The following is a 24,234-nucleotide window of genomic DNA, read 5'->3' on the forward strand; positions in this document are numbered from 1 at the left end:
AAGCCAAAGGTCTAGAGAGAAAAGGGTCCTCACATACAACTTGTTCAAATGAAAGACTAGCACTCTGCCACCCAGGGCTGTTGTGCTCCAAGCTGTACGATATCCTGTGTATAAATTGCAGCAACTTTCGCTTCAGTAAGGGTGAACTCCTAGCACACTCTCACAGAAATAGAATTGCTATTATGACCACATCAGCCTCTTTATCTTAGTGCAGTTGGAGACAATCTTAAAACTGACTTATTTCATTAAACAAGAAAAGGCCCTAATTCTGTGTGTTGGAGTTAGGCCATTCTGAGTGACACAGAAAATGGTTCAGAAGAGTGGGAACAGAAAATTAAGCTGTTCTTGATGATGAAAATTGTGTGTAATGAACCTTTAAGGTTTCTTTTTGCAGCTTTTGTTTCTTTTTATTTTGTAATATGTTTGGTCCACAAACACATCATTTAAAAATTTATACACTGATAATCTTGAATTTTCTTAAGTAACTTGAAGTAAATCAGACTGTATTAATTATCCCATTGGAAAAAGTCTAAATTTATCTTTCAATATTATAAATAATATGAAGGATTGTATTACAAGGGAACTTTATAATAATATAGCGATACCCTCATCTAAAATAGAGTATTACTAAATGTTTTGCTAAAAATTATTTTGTAACGTATTTTGCAAAGTTAATGAGTCAGTTCCCAGGGTGGCTCATAAGAATATACGTTACATTAAAAGGGTTTCAAAAAATATCAAGAAAAGGGGTTCTGGTGCTAATCTCAGCATAATTATTTTTTTAATTGAAATTTTTATTGAGATAATTGTATAGTCACATGCAGTTGCAAGATGGATTTATTTTTAAATTCAGATTATATCTATCTTTTAAAGATATAATTTAAGACCCTTTATTATATGTTAGAGAACAACCAATTACCCAAAAAAGGTCCATGTTTATTTGAAGCAGGACTTGGCAAACTGTGACCCACAAGCCAAATTCTTCCTGTTCTCTAATTTTGTAATAAAGTTTTATTGGAACACAGCCATGCACATTGGTTTACATATTGTCTGTGGCTGCATTTGTACTTCAACAGTAGAGTTAAGAAGTTGCATCAAAAACTGGATTGTAAACTTAATGTATTTACAGAATAATTTAAATGACTCCTGATCTAAGGGCCGTTTTGTGGTCTAAACCTGGCTCTTTTGTTACAAAATAAATTTTTTTTTATATATTTCAGTATGTGATGGTTCGAGACATGCTCTCTCCATCCCCTACGGAACGGCCTGAAGCTACAAACATCATTGAAAATGCTGTATTTGAGGACTTGGAATTTCCAGAAAAAACAGTGCTCAGACAGAGGTCTCGCTCCATGAGTTCTTCAGGAACAAAACACTCAAGACAGTCTAGCAACTCCCATAGCCCTTCTCCAAGCAGTTAGCCTCCGGTTGAGCACACATCCCTAACAGGTGACAGAATCGCCTGCCTCTTAGGAATGTGGCTTCCCAAAATTGTGGACTTGAAATTTTGGTTTTTCCTCAATTCTATTTTGGACTACTTTTCTAAGTCGAGTTTCAATTTTTGTTGTACTCAAGGAGAGGGCTAGCTCTAAATTATGTGTGGTCCATTTTCTTCGCTGGTCTCTTGAAAATGGCTGGCCAAGCTTTATAACCCTTGCCTATTGCCTAGAGAGGCAGAAACAATCCCTCAAATATATAGAAAGAATTAAAAGGGAACTATTTTTATAGCACAGAAGAATGAAGGTCTCTACATGTGGTAATTATATTGTTCTAGAAATACACTTTCTAGAGATACGGTGATGATTTTGAAATTGATTTCCAAAAAAGCCGATTCCATTTTTGTCCCTGGTGGGTAAATTAGGAATCTGTACTATTTTGGAGGACAAGTAGCACAAATTGTATAATGGTTTATGTCCATAGCTAGTTTTATAGTGACCTTTGTAGCATTAAATAGCTTTATTCCTTAGATGCTTCTAGGGAGAGTTTCAGAGATTTTTGTACTTTCACCTCCAATAACAGGAAAATGAAGCTTTTTATGTAAATTGGTCAAAAGTTCTGGTTTGGGCAGGAAAAAAGCTGTAGTAAGAGGGGAATCATATATTACAACTAACTTCTTCAATTATGGACTTTTTAAACATAATGAAATCTTAAGTGTCTTATAGGAACTCCTGTATGTCGGTACTTTCCCAAAACTGACTTTAGATAACAGCTGCATCATCTGACTTGCTAACATGTTTTTATTTTTTACTGTAAATATGTTATTTTTTATTTATAAAAATTCTGAACTCAATCCATTTGGGTTGGCGGTGTACAGAACGCACTTCAGTGTGTTAACTATTGTGACTTCTTTCAAGTCTAAATGATTTAATAAAACTTTTAAAAATTATGTATGGATGACTTATTTGGGGGTGATTAGCCACCAACTGGTAGTTTTTCAAATGTATAAAATAGGATCATAGGCTTAGGGAGAGTCAGCCCTATTCTCAAGAAAACTTTTTCCTAACCTATTCCAAATGTGTGTCTTCCCTGTAGTTTCCTAAAGACTTGATAGGACCAAGTTCTTTTAAAAATTCATTGGATTCATAATCAAGAGACATTTTCTGGGTGCCTACTCTGTACCAGGGACTGGGGACAGAAAGGAGACCCTGCCCTGAAGGCAGAGCTGGCGGAAAACAGGGCTGGTCGTGCTGGTGTCATGGTGTCTGATATGTGCCATATGGAGGCATGTGGCTGAGCTGACTAGGCACAGACCAGCTAGACATGATCTTCAAGGGTCACACTGCATGTTTACTGCCATTGTATAGACAATGTCTGTCTCACAAAGGCACGATGTGTAAGCTGGTAACACATGTCATAGATATTTGTACACACTTTCCAACTCTAGTCACAGACGGGGTTTTGCTTGGCTTCCAGTCAGCCTGTTTCAGTCATGGTCCTCTTACACCTTTCCTCTTCACCCCAGCAAGGCATCCTACTATTTCTTCCCAGCACACCCACTTAGTCACAGCTGCAGAGTCTTAGACCCTCACTGGCAGCCCTGAGAACTAGCCGTGGTGGGCCTTATTGCCACTCTACATATGTATTGAAACTCAGGTCCAGAAAGGGCCTATGAAGGGTCCAACATCACAAAGCCAGCAAGAGCAGAATGCACGTCTTCCATTTCCTAATGAGGTTTGTCTGCTCCCTTGGATCAAGCTGTCTAAGGATTTGCAAATATCTTACATGATAGAATCAGCCTTTTTTTTTTTACTAGAATATTTATGATTTATTTTTATGTCATCCTTTTTATATTGCTATTTTTGGTTTTTTTGTTATCCTTTTTGTTTTTTTATTAAGGTATTATTGATATACACTCTTACGAAGGTTTCGCATGAAAAACATTGTGTTTACTACATTAACCCATATTATCAAGACCCCCCCATACCCTACTGCACTCATGTCATCAGTGTAGTAAGATGCCACAGAGTCACTACTTGTCTTCTCTGCTACACTGCCTTCCCCATGATCCCCCCCACACCATGTGTACTAATCATACTACCCCTTAATTCCCTTCTCTCTCCCCACCTGCTCTCTGACACCCCTCCCCTTTGGTAACTACTAGTCCCTTCTTGGAGTTTGTGAGTCTGTTGTTGTTTTGTCCCTTCATGTTTTGCTTCATTATATTCTACAAATGAGAGAAATCATTTGGTACTTGTCTTTCTCCACCTGGCTTATTTTACTGAGCATAATATCCTCTAGCTCCATCCATGTTGTTGCAAGTGGTAGGATTTGTTTTCTTCTTATGGCTAAATAGTATTCCATTGTGTATATGTACCACATCTTTATCCATTCACCTACTGATGGACACTTAGGTTGCTTCCATATCTTGGCTATTGTAAATAGTGTTGCAATAAACATAAGGGTGCATATGTCTTTTTGAATCTGAGAACTTGTATTCTTTTGGTAAATTCCCTGGAGTGGAATTCCTGGGTCAAATGGTATTTCTATTTTTAGTTTCTTGAGGAACCTCCATATTGCTTTCCACAATGGTTGAACTAATTTACATTCCCACCAGCAGTGTAGGAGGGTTCCCCTTTCTCCACCTCCTTGCCAGCATTTGTTGTTCTTAGTTTTTTCAATGCTGACCATCCTAACTGATGTGAGGTGATATCTCATTGTGGTTTTAATTTGCATTTCCCTGATAATTAGCAATGTGGGGCATCTTTTCATGTGCCTGTTGGCCATCTGAATTTCTTTGGAGAACTGTCTGTTCATATCCTTGACCCATTTTTTAATCAGGTTATTTGCTTTTTGGTTGTTGAGGCGTGTGAGTTCTTTATATATTTTGGATGTTAACCCCTTGTTGGATATGTCATTTACAAATATATTCTCCCATACTGTAGGATGCCTTTTTGTTCTACTGATGCTGTCCTTTGCTGTACAGAAGTTTTTTAGCTTGATATAGTCCCACTTGTTCATTTTTGCTTTTGTTTCCCTTGCTGGAGGAGATGCATTCAGGAAAAAGTTGTTCATGTTTATAATTCAGGAGATTTTTGCTTGTGTTGTCTTCTAAGAGTTTTATGGTTTCATGACTTACATTCAGGTCTTTGATCCATTTCGAGTGTACTTTTGTATATGGGATTAGACAATAATCCAGTTTCATTCTCTTGCATATAGTTGTCCAGTTTTGCCAACACCAGTTGTTGAAGAGGCTATCATTTCCCCATTGTATGTCCATGGCTCCTTTATCATATATTAATTGACCATGTATGCTTGGGTTTATATCTGGGCTCTCTAGTCTGTTCCACTGGTCTATGAGTCTGTTCTTGTACCAGTACAAAATTGTCTTGATTACTGTGGCTTTGTAGTAGAGCTTGAAGTCAGAGAGTGTAATCCACCCAGCTTTATTCTTCCTTCTCAGGATTGCTTTGGCTATTTGAGGTCTTTTGTTGTTCCATATGAATTTTAGTACTATTTGCTCTAGTTGATTGAAGAAGGTTTTTGGTATTTTGATATGGATTGCATTGAATCTGTAGATTGCTTTAGGCAGGATGGCCATTTTGACAATATTAATTCTTCCTATCCATGAGCATGGGATGTGTTTCCATTTATTGGTATCTTCTTTAATTTCTCTCATGAGTGTCTTGTATTTTCAGAGTGTAGGTCTTTCACTTCCTTGGTAAGGTTTATTCCTAGGTATTTTATTCTTTTTGATGCAATTGTGAATGGAATTGTTTTCCTGATTTCTCTTTCTGCTAGTTCATCATTAGTGTATAGGAATGCAATAGATTTCTGTGTATTAATTTTGTATCCTGGAACTGCTGAATTCAGATATTAGGTCTAGTAGTTTTGGAGTAAATTCTTTAGGGTTTTTTATGTACAATGTCATGTCATCTGCAAACAGTGACAGTTTAACTTCTTCTTTACCAATCTGGATGCCTTTTATTTCTTTGTGTTGTCTGATTGCCATGAGAATCAGCCTTCTTTCATTTTAATTCAATGTTTGCTTTCACCAGTCACCAGCAGGAAGGCAGGCATGGGAAGTTTAGGGGCTGAGCCAGCAGGACGAAGCAAGTCCTGAAGGGTGACCAGAACAGCCTCTGCCTTCTCAGCCAAAACCCTTTTTCCTGACTCAAAACACTACTCCCACCCCCCTTCAAGCTTCAAATCCTTGCTTTCTAGCATCTTTCCCCCTCCCACCCTCCACACTTGCCTCTCCCTTTAGCACTTTGTACCTAATGACACATCACTGTCATCACTTATCATATCAGTTATTGGCTGATGAGCCAATAACTCTGGTGCAAATCAGCTTCCTTAACTGCTAAGGTCCCAGAGGGTTAGGGGTGCACCTTGTAATCCCAGTAACATGTAGCATAAAGCCTGGTACTTGATGACCTATCTGTGGCACTGAATTTGGAGAACATAAGGTGGAATTCTGACCTAGCCTCATCCCTCAGGAAATATCCAAATGAGGAGGGAAAGAAATCTAGAAATGTACCGGCACTGCAATAAACATTTGGCAAAAGAGAAAAGGTGGTTGAACGGTCCTGATGGGAAAAACAGATGAAAGTCTCAAATCCTGCAAGTGTGCTAAAGGAAGGGACCTCCTGCTTTAATTAAAATGAGAGGAGAAATGGGCTGAGACTCTTAACACCACAGGGCTCTGCCCGATGCTAGCCCCCTTCAGTCTCACTCCCTCTGTGTCGTCAGCTTTCACTGGAGTGCATCGCAACCCCCACCTCCGGCCGGGTCCTGCCCTGGGAGGGAGCGGTTCCAACAAGAGAGCCGCGCGGACTGACGCCGTGCAAGGACAACGCATGCGCACGTCTCCCAGCTCCTGGGTGCCCTTTCAGAAGGGCGGCAATACTGAAGTGAGTGCTGGCCCAGAGGCCAGGAAAGTCATGAGAAATTCTGAAAATGAGAGAACTACTCTGCCCTTTGCCACTTAATAGTAGCAGAAAAGCAGACATTTATGATGCTTGGGGTGCTTTTCTTTTTCCGTATTGTTTCTGATACTTTTCTCTGTGTAAATTTACACCAAAGTAATTATATTTTCCAAGAAAGTGAAGACAAAACAAGCTTGAGATCCATTAGTCATGGAATGACTCACTGTTGCTCCAGAAGAATTGAAGGGCTAAGCAAGAGCTCTGGATGTTTTCTGGCCCACCTCTGGGGACACAATGGTCTTCCTGTCACTAGATTGACGAGGCAGTGTTTTAAGATTTTTCCGCTCTGGATTCTAGCGCTGCAACTACAGTAGCTGTCACCAGGGGCTCATTTTCACCTTTACCCGCAAGAAGTAGATCGTTGAGGGCTGAAAAAACATTCTTCCACTTGTAAAAATCCCCCTCATCCAAACATCATGAGAACGCCGTGGTGTGTCCACAGGTGACATAAACATATCAGATATGGTAAAATTCAACCATACAAAGTCCCATAAGCTTTTGCCATGGGCTACTTTGAAATTCGAGTGGACAATGACTTAATAAACATAGGGGCAGTATGTGCCCGTTACTTCCAGCACTGGCATCCCTAATCCCTCGCTCAGCGCCCACCGCTACAGAGCAGCGGAGTAGCTTCCTTCCCGGGTCCTCTGCATGCTCCCGCGAAGAAAAAAAGTGGGAAGGCAGCACAAACAGCCCGTGAAAGGCTTTGGGAAGGAAGAGGTGGAATCAGAAAGAGATCTCTCAGCAGTGGGAGTGGGGAGAAATGGATCAATGTGAAAATGAAAATTGAGGGAGAAAGGCCAGGACACTGGATTTAACTGAACATAGGTGAGGGAGCAGATGGCTCCTGGATTTCTGGTGCCGGAACTTCGATGGGATCTGGAAGAAGGTGGGCGTGTTTTGGGGGACAGATGTTCCCCTTTGAAAATGACAAGTTTCCAAGGACTTTGTGGTAAAAAGGTTTTTTTATTTTGCAGGAAATGAGAAGCCATTGAAAGCTTCTGAGCTGAGAAAGGATGTAAGATTTTAAGATCACTTGTTCAAGTGAGGAAGAGGGTTGACTGGAAGGAGAAGGAGGTGGGGACAGAACCATACTGGAGACCTTTATCCAGCCAGAGTCCCAGGGCCTAGCCAGGTCTGTGGGAGCTAAAAGCCTCCCCTGCCCAGCGACTAAAGTTATGCTGAGCCCCAGCAGCCCAGAAGGATCCTCTGTCGCTGCTCTTCAGTGTTGAGTCCTGAAGGATTTCTTCAGGGGCCTGCAGCACATGGCTCCCTATCTGCTGCCTTCAGGAATCACGGGAGCTTTTAGAGAGCAGTCAGAGAGCACTGTCAGAAGCACAACAGCTTGGGACCAGCTCCTCTTCTGCTAGCAGCAGGCATGTGAGAGCAAGGAGGGCAGGGAACAGTGCAGAGTTTGCTGGCCCAGAGCTCAGGTGCCTCCAGGAGGAGCCTGGGCGAACTGTCACTACCTGGAGAGGTCACAAACCTGCCCAGAGGCAGGGAAAGGCTTTGCTACTGAGGAGTAATGAGGGGGAAATGGTGTTCTCTCTTCAAAAGGATCTTTCAAAGAAACACTCAGGGTAATAGCTGAGTAAATGAAGGTACGTTCACACTATGAATATTGTGCAAATGAGTCAACAGCACAAGAGGAATTACTCAAATTCTATTAAGCAGATAAGTGATAAATCAGCAAGTTGCAGAATGTGAATAATGCAACACCTCCTATATCTGTTTAAATGCAATATTAATTATATATATATTAATATATATACTACTTACATATATTAATAATAATACAAAGTATAAATGGCATAAAGAAAGTTTAGACATATCCTCACCAAATGCCACACTGGTTACCTTAGGAGAGCGGAAGGGGATTATTAACTTAAATTAGTAATTGAGTTGTTAATTTTTGTTTGGCTTCTTCTGGTAGGTGCACTACTTTTGGGATTAAAAATATTAAAATAATAAAACAAGGACAAGGAAGCCAATAAAGCATTTTCAACATTTTAATTGATCTCATCTTTGTATCCTGCCCCATGTTTAGAAGGATTTAAAGTGGTTCCATTTAATTCTACCAGGACCTCTTACCACTCAGGTATTTTACTGTTTTACATGAGAGAAAACAATGCAATTATTAAAATTACTACAGTAGCACGAGGAACCTTTTAATTATCAACTATCGCCTTATCGTTCCACAACACTCTTAGCATAACAATTCCACCTCTCCCAATTCCCTTCAATCCAGAGGGTATTTTGGAGGAGTGTCAGGTCACAAGACCACACTGGGCTGTGGAATCACCGGCAGCCACATTACTATTTACTTGTTATTTTCCTTGAGCCCTGTAATCTGTTTCCTCAACTGCAAATTACAGGATGTGAAGATTCAGTGATAAGATACATAATGTTGAGCACAGAATAGGTAAGTAATAAGCATGCCATAAATAGACGTTTACAGTGAAATCGAAACCTCAGTTCCCTCAACTTTAAAATGAACATAATTGGTCAAGAGTTAGTACTCGGATTAAATGGCATAAATATGTGCGTATATGAAAAGCTATGATTATATGACAAGGGGAAGGTTTAGGACAACCCTAGCTGTTACTGTCAGGTAACAATACGAAGTATAAATGGCATAAAGAAAATTTAGACATATCCTCACCAAATGCCACACTGGTTACCTTAGGAGAAGTGGAGTGGGTAAGGGGAGATGAAGGAGATTACTAATTTAAATTAATAATTGAATTGCTAATTTTTGCTTGCCTTCTTCCCGTAGATGCACTCAGGAGTGGAAAGGAAGGAAATAGGAGGTGTAGGAAGGAGGCAAGAAAAACAATTGCTCAGTAAAGTATGTAGGTATGAAACTGTGTAATGGTTCCGTAAAAACGTAGACACTGAATACGCATATGAGAAGGACTAGAGTCTGGCATCGGATTGCGTGGGGATCACGTGTTATGTAACACGAAAGTATGGTCATTATTAACGCAAAACCCAGGCGCAGCCTTTGTTACACCCAGGGGTTGGGTTGCCGTGTGTGCGTGGCAGGTGAGGGGAACAGTGCTGAGAATTTCTTCCTTCCACAATTTTGACCGCAAGTGGCCGGTCAGCAGAGTTGCCTGCGAGTCTGCCCTCGCTTGGCTCCACGGGGCTTTGGAGGTCAAAGATACGCGAATGCGATATGGATTCCCCAGGCGGGGCGGGGGTTCTGGCTGCCCTCCGCCGGGATCGGTGCCCAAAGCCGGTGCGAGAACGCGGCCCGGGGGAGGAAGACCTCAGGCTGGCCACGTGGGGGTGACGAGACACCAAGGCAAGGCTGGGGCTCCGCAGGGCCAAGGGGTTGGGGAAATTGGGGAGGTCACCAGTGGCGGGTCCCCTCGTGGGGCAGATGCGGGAGGGCGGGCTGGGCAACGACCAAGAGCAGTGACGTCGGGACGAGCTGTGCCGTGCGGGAGCGGGGCGGCGGGGCGGCTGGGACGGTCCGCCGCCGTCGTGAAATGCTAACCGCCCCCCACCCCCTCCCGCGAGTCGAATGGGTCCGCCCTGGGCTCAGGCCCTCTTGGCTGCGGGAGGGTGGGCTCCTAAGCGGGCTTCAAAGGCCCGCATTTCTGGGACACTACTATGTACCTTTATGAAATCTCATCTAATCTTCATAACAACCTTGGGAGGTGTTACTGCCCCCATCTTATAGAGGAGCAAACATGGGCCAAGTCTACGGATTTACCCCCAATAGGTATAATCAGGCACGTCATAGGCGAATTGTCAACATTTTTAAATACATGAATGAATGAAAAGACCTCAACCTTTCTACCCATCAGAGAAATATAAATGAGAGCAACAACGGGATCCCATTTTTCCACTATTGGATGGCACAGATTTTAAGAGTTTACCTGTGAGGGGCCAAAGCGTGAAGAAAAGCACCTTCTTCTGCACATTGTGAGGAATGCAAAATGCGATGCATTTCAGTGAGGTTTTCCGTTAGCATCTAATCTAAATTTTCAAAGTTAATTCCACTTCAACAGCAATTACACTTTTGTTGGAATCTTTTGGAATCATGTCGACAGAAGTAATCACACAGGTGAATTAACTTCAGTGGGAAAGGCAAGTAAATGGCTTGTTTCTTTAAATGTGATTTACCCAGTTACCCTGCTGCTCTTTGGGCCTCTGGGTCCAAACTGGCTCTATCTGATTCGGATAATCAGAGCCCTGGGACATTTTCTCTATAATTACTGTCCATTGGGATGTGGGACCTTTCTCCAGCCTGCATCTTCATGAAGGGGAAGGTTCCAGGCATGAGTACTATTGACCTACAGCAAAATCTCTAGGGGTGCTTCCTAAAATGCACATTTCTTTGGGAGCCTTTTCGAAGATTTAAAGAATAACAAGTTTTAGGGGTGTTTTCCCTAGAACTTACATTTTTAAAAAGCTCACTAAGATGATTCTAAAGAACCTCTTCTCAATTGTGACAGCAGGTTAGAATACTGGACCCTTTAAAAAACGCTAGTGTTCAGGCTCCATAAATCACAATCTGGGTATGGGACCCAGACATCAGGATTTTTTAAAGTTCCCAGGTGATTCCCAGGCACATTCAAGGCTGAGAACCACAGGCCTTACCACTCATAGTGTGACTGCTGATCTAGGAGCATTGGCCAAAATGCAGAATCTCGGGTTCCTCTCCAGACCTACTGCATCAAGATCCGTGTTTTAACAAGAGCCCCAAGTGATTCATATGTGCATTGATGTTTGCAATTGATTATATGTGAGGTTTAGATATATTTCAAACATCCTCTGTAGCCTAGCCAAGCCTGACTGCTTGGATAACAGGCTGGAACTCCAGGCCGGCACCACCAGGCTGAAAGGCAGCAGGGCCGTGGTTAACCGGGATAGCTCCTGAGCAACTCCAAAGGGCAAGGGAATCTTCCAGAGGAAACTATAGCCCTCCTCCAGAGCCCTAAAATCTGGACCTACTCAGTATGAGGGAGAACTGACCTGGAGGGACAACATGAGTACAAGCAGAACTCTAGGTTGATTAAAAGCTTAAGGTAACTCAGCAACGTGACGCACATAGTAAAACTTCTGATTAAAGTAGGTTGCATTCACTGGTCTCCATCATCTCTCACTAGACCCCAGAACTGATCTCCCTACCTCCAATCTTGAATCGACTCATGCTGTCACGATAAAGAATGTTTTATAGCACCGATCTGGCCGAACTGTTTATTCCCTGCTTACCATCCTCCGAAAGCTCCTTGTCACACTTAGGTTAAAAGTCAAACTCATGTGCTTGGCATACAAGGCCGTCTACCAGTTGACCCAGCCCAGCTTCAACTCTGGATAGCTGCCATGTGCCTGTTCTGCTCAGGACCTCACCTTTTCCCAACTGCTGTGCTCCTAGCTTCTCTGCTTGTCACCCCTTCTCTACAGCCTCCTCCCACACTAAACCTCACGCCTGCAGTCTCTGTGACTCTCCTCATCAGCCCTCATCCCAGTGAAGGGCGGAACCAGATGTCATTAGAAGGTGGCATGTCAGCTGACTTCAGATTTGAAGACCTTCCAGAAAGAGCATTGTCTTTCCCTAGGGCACACCTTTTAAGAACCCAAACCCACCAGTGCTTGAGTATGTTAGGATTAGTTTAGGTGTGGATAACATGAACCCAAATGAACAGTGTCAAATCAATAGTTCTCAACCATGTACTGCTGCACCAGTTGATGCACATTTGGATTTCTTCCAGGGCTTCATTATTATAAATAGTAATGCTGTAAATATGTCAGTACATCATCATTGAAAATCTGTGTGACTTTATGTATTGGAACAAATTCCTAGGAATAGAAGTGTAACTGCATATTTACCAACCAGAAAGCCTGTACTAATTCAAAGTCCTAAAACCTTGGATCAGAAATGGCTTCTCCACCCTTCCTACAGTAAAATATCAGCTTTTTCATCTCTCCTAATCTAATGGGTATAAAATGATACCTTTGTTGTTTATTTAATTATGAAGTCCATTAACTTTCCATGTGCTTAAAAGCCATTGTATTCCTTTTTCTGTGAACTTTACATGTGTTTGCCCATTTTTCTGCCCCCTCCCCCACTTTAGTGGAAAGCTTCTTAACAGTTATTATGTATACTTGGTGCTTCCCTTTCTCTGGTCTCACCCTTTCTTGCTGCCCTCGACCCTCCACTCTTTACCCCAGGCTCCATGCCAGGTTACTGATAACCTTGTTGCTGCATCCTCAGCCCTTGTGCTTCCTGGCCCAGCAGCAGCAGCTGATCCCGCTGATGTGATGAGGGCTCCCTCTGCCCTGCTCTTAGTCTGGTTTCCAGAACACGAGACTCCCACCTCACAGCTTAACCTTGATCCCACTTCTTAACCTTGATCTGCCTACACTTCAGTCCTTGGTCCACTTCCACACCTTGGCGATAGGGTCAGGTCTCCTGGTGTTCAGTACTATCCATAGGCTGTCAACTGCTAAGTTTCATCTCTGCCAGCCCAGACCTCTCCCCTGTGTAGTTAACTGCCTGCTCAAATCTGCACTTGGATGTCCTAGAGGCATTTCTAATTTAACATCTCCAAAACCCAACTGATCTTCCCCCAGAACCATTTCCACAATGGTCCTCTCCAACTTGACCTTGCTGCTCAGAGCAGCCTGTCTTTCCACTTTGCCCAAGTCAGAACATAGAGCCACCATAGACACCTCTATTTCTCTCACATGCCCCTCAGCCAATCTGTTAAGAAATGTAATTGGCTGTACTTTCAGATACACCCCAAAACCGACCACTTCTCACCATCTCCATTGCTACAATTTCCATTCTGGTCCCAAGTCCCGCTCTCGCCTGGATTATCCCAATCCACCTGTGCTTCTGCTTTTGTTCCCACTCATCTTTTTGTAACCCAGTGATCAGAGTCTTTCTTTGAAGATAGAAATCAGGTTAGTTATGTCAGCCCTTTGCTCATTACTTTCCAATGGCTCCCATCTCATCTGAAATAAGATGCAGAGCTTGCACACCAGCTCACCTGTCTGTAGACAGCCCTGCAGGACCCCATGATGTCTCTGACCTCACTCTGCTTCCCCAACAGGGCCTCCCACGCCGGTCCCCTTCAGGGGCTTTGCCTGGTCATTTGGCACTCATCCCCACCCCCCCGCCCCACCCGTGAGAAGGTCTCTCTCTCCTTCGGGGCTTTGCTCAAATGTCACCTCCTCAGGAAGAGCTGCTCTAATTAATCCATTTAGCCTGTGCCCAGGTCACTGCTCCCTTATCCCGCCTGCCCGCTCCACTTTTCTCCAGATCCCTTACTTGCTAACAGATTATCTACTTTCCTTAGTTGGTTTATTGTCATATTCCCCAACTGGTATGGACTCTCCTCATCTTACTATTATTTTTACTTTTGCTATATTTCCAGCATTTAGAATTGTGCCTGGTCCCCAAGGGTTAAACAGATATTTGTTAAGTGGGCAAATGATTGAATTAAAAAGTGATTTTTTTTTTTTTCCCCTCTAAGTTGTTGGTCTTTTCCTTCTTGGTGATTAAGGGACTCAGGTGCTTCTGTCATTTGTGTTGCAAATATTTTCCCAATTTGTTCTTTGTCTTTTGAGTTTGTGCATGGTACTTTTTCCATGGAGATATTTTGATTATTACATAGGTAATGTATTCATTTTTTAAATTTATAGTTACCAGGTTTTATGTTATGCTTAGAGAAACTTCTCTTCAGTATGTATGCATGTGTGTGTGTATATATATATATATTGTGTGTGTGTGTGATAAAATATGCACAACATAACACTTGCTATTTGAACCATTTTTAAGTATATGTTCAGTGGCATTAGGTACATTCACTTAATTGTGCAACCTCCTCAACCGTCCATCTCCAGAACTTTCGCAATACCCATTCCCTTTCCTCCAAGCCCTGGACATCCCCCATTTTACTTTCTGTCAAATGGGTTTGACTACTCTAGGTACTTCATATAAGTGGAATATGTATATATTATATATATGCATGTATATGTATATACATTTTTTGATTTTTGTAAATTAACAGACACATTCTGGCATGTTGCTTGAAGACTTTCTTGAGGTATTTCACTGTGCACAAGCTCTGACCTGCCGCCCTCCATGTGGCTCCTGCACCCCCACTCTGCCCAGTTAGGTTTATCATCAGCAGAGATTTACTGTCCTCGGCCTGCAGACTTAAAGGAACTGTGCATCATCTTCTGCTGCTTCTCCAAGTGTGATCCACAGAACACCAGCAGCCCAGTCTCCAAGTGAACTGGATAAAAATGCAGATTCTTGGCATTAGCTCCAGACCTAGTGACTCCATCCAGACCTGGTGCCACTGAGGAATCAGCATTTTACCAAGGTGCTGGGGTGTGGTCACCAGCCAGGCACTCTTTCAGACTTGGTGTCAACAGTGAGTGGCTGCTTGCTGTTGAAGCTCCGTGCAGTACAAGCCTGGAGGCTGCATCCCCTCTCTGCCTTAGTTACTTACCCTCTCTGTGAAATGGGGATAAGGATTCCTCAGTCACAGAGATGAAATGAGAATTCCACGAGATACCATCTGGGGCTGTGTTTGGTAAACTCTGAGGAATATACACACGTATGGGGTGTTGGCATTATCTAGGACTGTCCCAGTCCTGTTTCAGCAGCTAAGGGACGACAAAGACATCCCTTTGGAGTGGGGGAGGGTACGCTGCCGGGCAGTGGCAAATCTACAAACAAGTGCCCCCAAACAGGGTCTGCTCATTGTTCCTGAGTGAAAGGGACACTTTATTAACCTTTAAACATTTGCAAGTACATTCATGGGCATTCTTATTTGTACCTTGTGAGATAGGTGTAATTATCTTCATTTTATAGATAAGAAAACTGAAGGTTTTCTCAGAGATGAGATTTCATGGAAGGAAGAAGCTAAGCTTCAGATCCTGTGACATTTGGGCACATCCTCTGAGCCTATGGTTTCCTCAGCTAAAAATGGGGGTGACAGCTCTATAAGCTCAGTGGTTACGCTGGGGATCCAGTAGGAGAAGGCATGCGCTGTATGTGACACCGGGGCGGGCACAGCCAGGGGCACCATGGGCCCACCTCCACAGAACCTGCTTGGACTCCATGCTCTCACCTGTGCAGAGGCAGCTCGGGGGCCTCAGACAGTGCAGGAGCAATGAGGACGTCTGAGATGCTGCTGGGACCCGGCCATGTTCTGGCCCGGGGCTAAACTGGCCAAGGAGCTAGGAGCCTTCTGAGAATACAAAAGTGTCTGTTGACCAAAGCATGCTTCTCCTGGATCTATTGATTCAACACAGTTGTTGAACCAGGCCGGAGCTGGGACTGGGAAGTCATAAAGGGTGCCCCAACCCAGTTTGGAGTTCCCGGAGTCCTGCTGTCTTCCCAAAGACGATTCCAGCTGGCAGAAAGGAGAATTCAGTGGACAAAGTTGTGGGCCCCCCAGGGAATGTCTTCCCCGGGGGAACTTCACCCCATGTTGCCAGGTACCGAGAGCTTCCCTGGCCAAAGGTGGACGCACTGTGCCAGGAGCCTGAAGCTGCTTACGGAAGATGCCTGGAGGCGAGGCCCGGGGCCACCTCCTGCCTGTGCCTCTGCTTGGAAAGCCCTTTCTCCCTCCCACACCTGTTCATTTCGTCAATATTTATTGTGCATCTGCTGTATGCCAGCTTCCAAGGGCAACAAAGATAAAACACTCTCAGGGATAAATAAAATAACAAAGATCATGAAGATAATTCAAATTAAAAAGATCTGACAATTACTGGGCCCTCACTGTTTGCCAGGCTCACTCCTGTAATCCTCCCAGTACCTCTAAGAGAGTAGGAATGAGGGAACTGGAAACACACAGGAATAACAGACTGTTAGGGACAGAGACAGTCAAGATAGGCTTTTCCAAGGAGGCAATAAAGCAGCGGGGGGAGAGCAGAAGAAAGGGATTTCCAGCTGACAGAGCACGTGCAAAGGCACGGAAGTGGGAAATGTGAGTATGCAGGTAGGGAAGGCAGCAGGTGCGGCTGGAAGGACTGGGGCCCCAGGCGAAGGTTATGTAGGTAGATGAGAAATAAGAGACATGTGTTCTGATTCCTGTGCAGGTAATATGGGGATGAACTGCATGGGTGCTCCTGGACACCAGCTGAGAAGGCCACTGCAGTGTGGATGGAGGGCCAAGTCCGAGATGATCTGGGGACTTCCATGGCAACTTCCCAGACATGGCTCAGTCTGTTAGCCCCAGGCCTCTCTGGGAAGGAGCAGCAAGCCCTTCAATGCATTGTGTTGGGGTCTTAACTCATCCTCTATTGAGCCCATCCTCCTCTGGGCTCCTCTGCTCCAAGGCACCAAGGTCACAGCTAGCATGTCCACTCTTTCCACTCCCCTGTTGCTGTCCAACACGTCTCTGTGACTCATTTTGTATACTAAGCATGGCCAGGTACACCCCTTGTAAATCCATGATGAAGGCAATGACTCCCTGAATGCGTCAGACTACAAACTGAGGGGGGCTTTGAATGGGTCCATCTTCTTGGTCCAGGCAGTTGTCTGGGAAACTTGGGCATTTTGGAGCAAGACAACTATTCTGTTCAAGGACTTTCCATCATTGACTTAGAATAAATATAACATGCAACATTCCAAAAATGACTGAAACTGTGGAGCTGGAATCAGCTAAGTCTGGGATTCAAATTCTGGCTTTGCCATGTATGGTCTTAGGCCAGGCACTTAACCACCCTGAGCCTGTTGCTTCAACATGTGAAGACAAAGTAATGCATGTGATGTGTGCCACACAGAGCCTGGCATATCATAAGTGATTGATAAAGAGTAGCTATTGTCATTAATGTTTTCACCTCAACTAAATCGTTTTATGGAAATAGTGGTGTGTTAGGACTGTCAGCTGATCCACGTGACCCAACACTGCAAAAATGTTATCAACAAGCATTGAGAAATAGCAAAATTTTAGTCAGAGACACTTTTATGGACACTGCAGAAGGCATTACGGAATTAATAAATTCACTAAAGATGGTAACAGGTAAGGGAGAAGGGCACACACTGGTAAGGATGCATTTTGAAGGTTAAGGTATCATTATTAATGTTAGGTGTGATAAGTAATGATCGTTTGCAAAATTATTCAACCTCACCAGGCATACAGCAACTAAACTGTCAACTAACAGACTTCCTCTCTCCCTCTCTCTGTCTCTTCCTCCCTCCCTCCATTATTTTCTTTCCTACCATCCTTCCTCCTTTCCTCCCTTTTTCTTTCTCACCGAAAGTAGCAAGAATGACAAGAATGTTAGGAGTTAGATGCACTAGTAAATGGCTAGTGAGAGTCCCAAGAGGTACATCTTTCTGTTTCCATCCTCACCCTTCCTTTCTTCCTTCCTCTTCTCCCTCCCTCCCTTCCAGTCTTGGTGTTTTTTTATAGAAAATCTCAAACACACACAAAAGTGGAGAGAAAAGGAAAATGACCTCCGTGCACCCATCACCAGGGCCAGCTTTTACTTCATCATTGATATTGTTACACCTATTCTATGCATTTTAAAGTTAATGTCAGATATCATCTCTCCTATAACTATTTCAAAATGAAGGATCATTAGCAAAACCAAAATGCTGTCACCACACCTAACATTAATTTTCTACTTAAACTCCTTAATATTCAAAACACACCTGTTTAGAAAGCAGTTTGGTCAAATGCACCAAGAGCATATTCATACACTTTGACCCAGTAACTTCCCCTCTATATTTCTACCCAATTGCCAAAAAAAAAAGTTATTCTGTAGATTTATAAAAGAAAAATATACAATTGGAAACAACTTGAATTCTAACAATAGTAACTGCATTATGTTCTTGCAAGGATATTGACAAAGTTTGAGGTTGATTGGCAATGTTTTTAGTTAGTGCGGCTAAGACCAAGCAGGATTTAACATGATGTATGCAGTGTGAGATTTGCCAAAATGCATATAAGATGTCTCACTGAGCACTCACCGCATCCCAGGTGCTGTGCAGACCTTGTTCACTCCAAAGACAGGAGCGCTGTTAGTGCTTCTTACAGATGAGAACATTGCTGTTCAGAGATAGCAAATAACTTTCTGGGATACCCTTCAGCTGGTGAGTAGTAAATGCGGGCATGGGGGGGATCCCCAGTTTTGTCTGGCTCTATAGCTCCAGAATTGAACCAACATCTCTGGGCATCAATATGTTAACAGTAGTTAACAGGAGGCTTAGACATGGTTTCCTTTTCTTCTTCACACCTTTCTCCACTTTGCAACATTTTCCACTGAAGTATGAATTTAATATTAGAAAAATGCTCAGAGGACATATTTAAATTTTTATATTTAAAACTAAAGATAGAACATATTTGGAACATGCGCTAGATATGGGCTAACATGGCCAAGGTGCGAAACTTTAAATTGAATGAGAAAAAAAAATAAACAATTAAAGGGAAAAAAATGTGACTCAGAAACCCAATAGCCAATGATATAAAAAGAACCTATATCTCACTAGTCACCAAGTAATTGCAAATTAAAACTGTCTATTAAATTGGCAAAAATTAGATTGATAATATCCATGCACTGGGAGAAGAAGGGAAAGGAGGCAGTGTAGTGCCCACTGCTGGATGGCCACTCTAGTGCCATCCACTAACTCCAAACACCCACACCATTGGACCCAGAACTCACAGTATTCTGTCTTCCAGAAATAAAAGCATCATTTGTAAAGATGAATGTTCACAAATGGTTATTGCAGCTTGATTTGTAGGGAGGAACTTGGAGAAGCATAAGTGCCCAAAAACAAGGATAAAACATATTTGGAACATGTGCTAGATATGGGCTAACATGGCCAAGGGGCAAGGCTGATTAATTCAAAGGATTATCAGGCAGCCGGTAAAAAAAGCTAAATCTCTAAGTAGCAACCTGTAAAGAGTAAAGGAAGAAGCAGAATATTGTGAACAGCCTCACTACTCAAGTGCGGTCTGCTGTAGTTGGCACCTGGGAGCTTGGTGGAAATGCAGAACCTTGCCCCCACCTGAGACCTACTGAGCCAGAATCTGTGTTTTGACAAGACCCCTAGGGAAGCACTAGTGTATAGTGTGATTCCAATGGGAAAGTCTTCTCATGTATTGTTTATAATTTCTGCATTGTGCTCCTAAAGGGAATGCACCTATAGTCTCTCTTGTTTCTTGCTTTCTGCTAACTGAAAAATATCAGCAACCGAATCTGTCATTGTATTAGTCTGGCCATGCTGTCATAACAAAATACCATTGGCTGGGTGGCTTAAGCAACAGATACTTATTTTCTCACAGTTCTGAGACTCCAAGTCGAAGATCAAGGTCTGGCAGAGTTTAGTTTCTGGTGAGGTTTACAGATGGCCACCTTCTTGCTGTATCCTCACATGGCCTCTCCTTGGTGCGTGCGTGCGTGAGTGTGTGTGTGTGTGTATGTGTATGCAGAGTGAGTGAGCTCTCTTTTTCTTCTTTTTAAGAAGGTCACCAATCCTATCAGATTAGGGCCCCACTCTTATGACCTCATTTAACCTTAATTACTTCCTGAACATTCTACCTCCAAATATAGTCACATTGGAGGCTAGAGTTTCAATGTATGAATTGTGGAGGGGTTAAAGGGGCACAATTTAGTCTACAGCAGTCACCTTAGACCCAGAAATGGAAGCCACAGCAAAGTGGCTCACCCTCCTTGACTGCCTACCTCTGACCTCTTAGGCGAGAGAAACAGGTATGTCGGTCAGGCCACTATTATTTTGGTTCCCTTTGTTACAGCAACTTAGCTTACTTCCTGACTGACTTATACATATATCTGTTTACAAAGGCTCCATTGAGCAAGAAAGTATGAGATAACACTCTCTAAATGGTTCCTGCTGAACAAACCTAATAAGTGTATTAGGGGAAAAGTTATCCAACTGGATTTCAAGTTTTACAGTCACACTCAACAGTCAGAGGACTGTGGGAAACAAGATTTTTCTCCTTCTGTAAGTAAATGCCCAAAACAGCGAAAATCTTGACAGCAGGACTCTTAATTATAATAAAGCATCACACAAAGTCCCGCCCTCTCTACAGACCAGCTTTCCTTCCTTCCCTGAGTCCCTCCCTGCGCCTTCCCTCCTTCCAGGTGGGATGCTATGTCCCGGGAAGTAGGTAGAGCAAATACTCGCAGTGCTGCTGGCACGTCTTTTCAGGGATTTATTTTCAGTCCTCTCTGTGCTCCAAGGGCAGAGTGGGGTTTCCTTGTGAAAGGGACGGATTTCCACAATGCCCCGGGAAGCTGTCCTCACCCTTCCTACTGGTAAAATGGCCTCAAGGGCCCCCACCTGTTCAGGATGGGGAACTTGACTGTATGGTGATGAGGACAGAAGCAGCTGGGCAATGGAAAGTAGCCTTTGCCCTTGTCTGCAGCAGGTTGGCGTTCAGGCTCCAGGAGGCATGGGAAGTCAGTGCTCTGCTGGACCTGGTTCGGGTCACCCTGGGCCAGGTACAGGGTGTGGGACACTGGGTGCACGGAAGGGCAGATGCTGGTGGACCTGCATTCATCCTCTGAGGTGGTCACCTGGGCCTGTGGCGGGAAGAAGCCAGGGTATCCAAGGTCTTTGGCAGTCATGAGGGGTCTTTTGAAGGCAGGGTATCCATCCTCTAGCCTGGGGTTGGGACTGGGGACAGACCTATAAAACTCTTTGTCCCGGAGCTGGGCGTCCAGCTTTGCTTGCTGTAGAAACAAATCACACATAAAGGGATGATGAGAGGTGAGACAATGGAGTGGCCTTGGAAATATTTAAGAGAGAGGGCACTTGTCTTTATTTTTAAAAATTTTAATTAGTTTTTGAATGGTAATATCTATAGAACAAAGGGAAATACTGAAATAATAATAAAGGGTTCTAGTGAAAAGTATGCTTCTTTCCCAGACTCCCCCTCCCTCGGTTCTCATCCCCAAAGGCAACCACAGTCTGTGTTTTTTGTTTCCTTCTAGAAATGTTTCATGTATGTGTAAATATGCATGTATGTATCCACACCCCTGGTTTGTACCAAACCATATTATAATTCGACTCTACACTTTGGTTCCACTAAATAACATGTCTCAGAAATCGCTCCACCTTTCTTTGTATAGATCTTATTACTATTATTTTTAGTGGAGAGACCTCAAGAAAAAGACAAGCAGCTCCAGAGAAAATGGGCAAGCCGTAATAGGCATTTCATAGAACAATAAATATCCACAAACAAATGAAAAGATGCCAAGCCTCATTAAAAACCAGTGAAATGAAAATTATTACCACAAAAAAAATTGTTATTTCAAACACACCAAATTGGCAAAAATTAGAATGTCTAACAATACAAAGTAATCAATGTCTGTGCTGGTGAGAAGGTATATGATGCCACCACTTTGGAAACCAGTGATGTTACCTATGACAAGCAACCCTTCTCCTGGGATGGGTGAGCTCTGGCCCATTAGGCTGTACCATGTCTTCACTGCAGCGTTTGGGGGTGGGAAGAGTAACAGAAAAGTCAAAAGCTCAATGTCCACCAACAGGAGAAGGGACAAATATATGGTGGCATATGCATGCAATGTAATACTATTTAGCAGAAAGTGAGTAATACGCCATGATGTTCAGCAAAAACAACAGTCACAGAAGAGTGTAAATAGTATGATCCCTTATATAATAAAGTTCAAAAGCAGCAAACCTAACTTTAGAAGGATACATACATATAAGATAAGACTATTTTAAAAAACATACATGAGGGAACGAGTAACCCAAAATTCAGAATAGCAGCTTCATCTGAAGTTGGGAGAAGGGGTATGAGAACTTTAAGATCCTGTTAATGTGCTAAGTTATAAGCTGGCTGATAATAGGTCCACTGATGTTTATCATCATAAACTGTAAATGTATATTATTTATACCCTTTTATATGCATGACTCATATGTGAAGCACATTTTAAAACATACACACACACACATACACATGAAAAAAACCTCTTTAGATCTTCTGGTATCAGATATTGTTCTAAATAAATATTCCCATTATCTACACTCATAATACAAATGAAATACAGATGATTTCAGTGGACAGTTGATCAGAAGACAAGACTGAATGACTTCTTACCTCTTGTGGTGTAACTCCGGAGTATTTATGCTTCCAGTAGGGTTTATAGTCGACCATGTACGAGCTTTGGTATATGTCTAAATCCACAGGGGCCTAAAAGGCAAGGGAATTTATAAAACAAGAGAGCCCAACTTGTCTTTCTCCCATTTACTGGGCACTCAACAGCTTCTCATTGTCTACAGGACAAAGGCCACTTGTTGTGGGCCTGGCATTCAGAGCCCTTCGGGATCAGGCTTCTCCCCATCTAGCCGTCTTGTGGGCTTCCTGCCACGCCCTCTGCACTGCAGCCTCTCCACTTCCCACTCTCCCCCGGTGCCTGGCACATGCTCGCATTACCTACTGGAGACGTCCATTCTCTTCTCCAACTGGCCAACTCCTGCATATCCTCCAAGACCCAGATTAAAGTTCTCCCCCAAAACATCTCTCTGCCTCCCAAGAATTAAACTTTCTCTGCTTTAATAGCACAGTTTACATTCCTCACGACAGCACTTCTCATGGTGTTGTAATTGATTCCAGGAAGTGCACTCATTAGGACTAATCTTGAGCATCTCTGTAGCCTTAAAGACCAGCACAGTGCCTGACACATCAAGAGTGCCTAATAAATGCATAGTGAATAAATACATGAACCCTAGAAAGTGACAAACCCTTAGCTTTGTCTGCCTTTTAAAAAAGAAATCATTCCAGAATGAAGATGAGAGGGAGCCCCCAGAACCTGTCCCTCCCCTGGGTGTTTGCTAAAGCTGCCCAAACTCAAAATGGCCACAGGGGGCCAAAAACCCACCACACTCACCTGTCTGGGGTACACCACACCTGCCATGGTGGCCCACCTAGACACAGACAAGTTAGTTAGCCCTGTCTCTGCAGTGCAGGAAAAACAGCCACTGTCCCCAAAGCTGTGCCAGCCACCCTCAACTGCTACCCTCCTCTCAGACCCACCCTTCATGTTACTCAGTCCTCCAGGGGTTGCCGGTGGTAGCAGGGATAAATGAGCTTGTGGACAGGGGTCCTGGGACAAAGGGGCTGGAGCAGAACTCCATTTCATTCCCGTGAACCCTCCCATTCAGCAGCCTGTGGCCCAGCGAGTTGGTTGTCACACCTCAAATGGTCCCTGTGTCCCCCCTCCTTTCTGTGCATGGACAGCTCCCTTCCTGGGGCTGGGGACCAGCTTCAGCTCAAACAGCACCTACCCTCCTTCTGCCAAGGTGACAACAATACTCCTGCCCTTCCAACTCCTGGTTGCCCTGCTGCGTGGAGGACCCACTGCCACACCCTTCTTGAGATGAGCCCTGACCTCCCCTGACTCAGGCTGTGTGGGTCACAGTTGCCTGTCATTGTGATGGGGTGACTGGCCAACCTCCTGCACATTTCCCTGTCCCTGGTCCCCTCTCACAGCAAGCCCCTGAAATCCCAACACTTCTGAGCCAGCATGAACCCAGCGGCATCAGGAGGTACCCAGAGGGCAAAGGCTTTCCAATATTCTACAGAATTGGTCTATTTTTAGGAGAGGGAGGTCAACAGAGCCCCACATGAATTAGGACATCAGATATTCTAGTCTGAAAGTCTGGTTTATCCCTCCTCCCTCTGTCAAAATTCCACCATTGTTCACACCCATTAGGTTGGCTGTAGTACAAAAATGAAAAATAACAAATGTTGGTGAGGATATGGGGAAACTGAAATGCTTGTGCATTACTGGTGGGATGTAAAATGGTGCGGTTTGGTTATGAACATTTGTAAGC

At 43.5% G+C, this 24,234-nt stretch overlaps 2 protein-coding genes across 5 annotated transcripts in view; one reads left to right on the top strand and one right to left on the bottom strand.

Annotated features, from left to right (window-relative positions):
- EIF2AK3 (eukaryotic translation initiation factor 2 alpha kinase 3) overlaps positions 1-2,386 on the top strand; it is a 67,718-nt gene extending 65,332 nt beyond the window's left edge. For all 4 annotated transcript variants that reach the window (XM_037012068.2, XM_037012069.2, XM_017681284.3 and 1 more), the window contains one exon: positions 1,221-2,386. In XM_037012068.2, coding sequence (XP_036867963.2) covers positions 1,221-1,421 — 201 coding nt within the window. In that variant the 3' untranslated portion in view covers positions 1,422-2,386. The remainder of the gene's footprint in view (positions 1-1,220) is intronic.
- An 18,181-nt stretch (positions 2,387-20,567) lies between these two features.
- SPMIP9 (sperm microtubule inner protein 9) lies at positions 20,568-23,789 on the bottom strand. Its single transcript, XM_037012050.2, has 4 exons — positions 23,686-23,789; positions 23,289-23,325; positions 22,499-22,591; positions 20,568-21,107 (listed from the first exon to the last, which is right to left on the bottom strand). The coding sequence occupies exons 2-4, from the start codon at positions 23,313-23,315 to the stop codon at positions 20,685-20,687; spliced, it is 543 nt and encodes a 180-aa protein (XP_036867945.1). The 5' UTR covers positions 23,316-23,325; positions 23,686-23,789; the 3' UTR covers positions 20,568-20,684.
- Between the last annotated feature and the right edge of the window lie 445 nt (positions 23,790-24,234).

The sequence above is a fragment of the Manis javanica genome, chromosome 1, assembly GCF_040802235.1.
Source record: "Manis javanica isolate MJ-LG chromosome 1, MJ_LKY, whole genome shotgun sequence".
Classification (NCBI taxonomy): domain Eukaryota; kingdom Metazoa; phylum Chordata; class Mammalia; order Pholidota; family Manidae; genus Manis; species Manis javanica.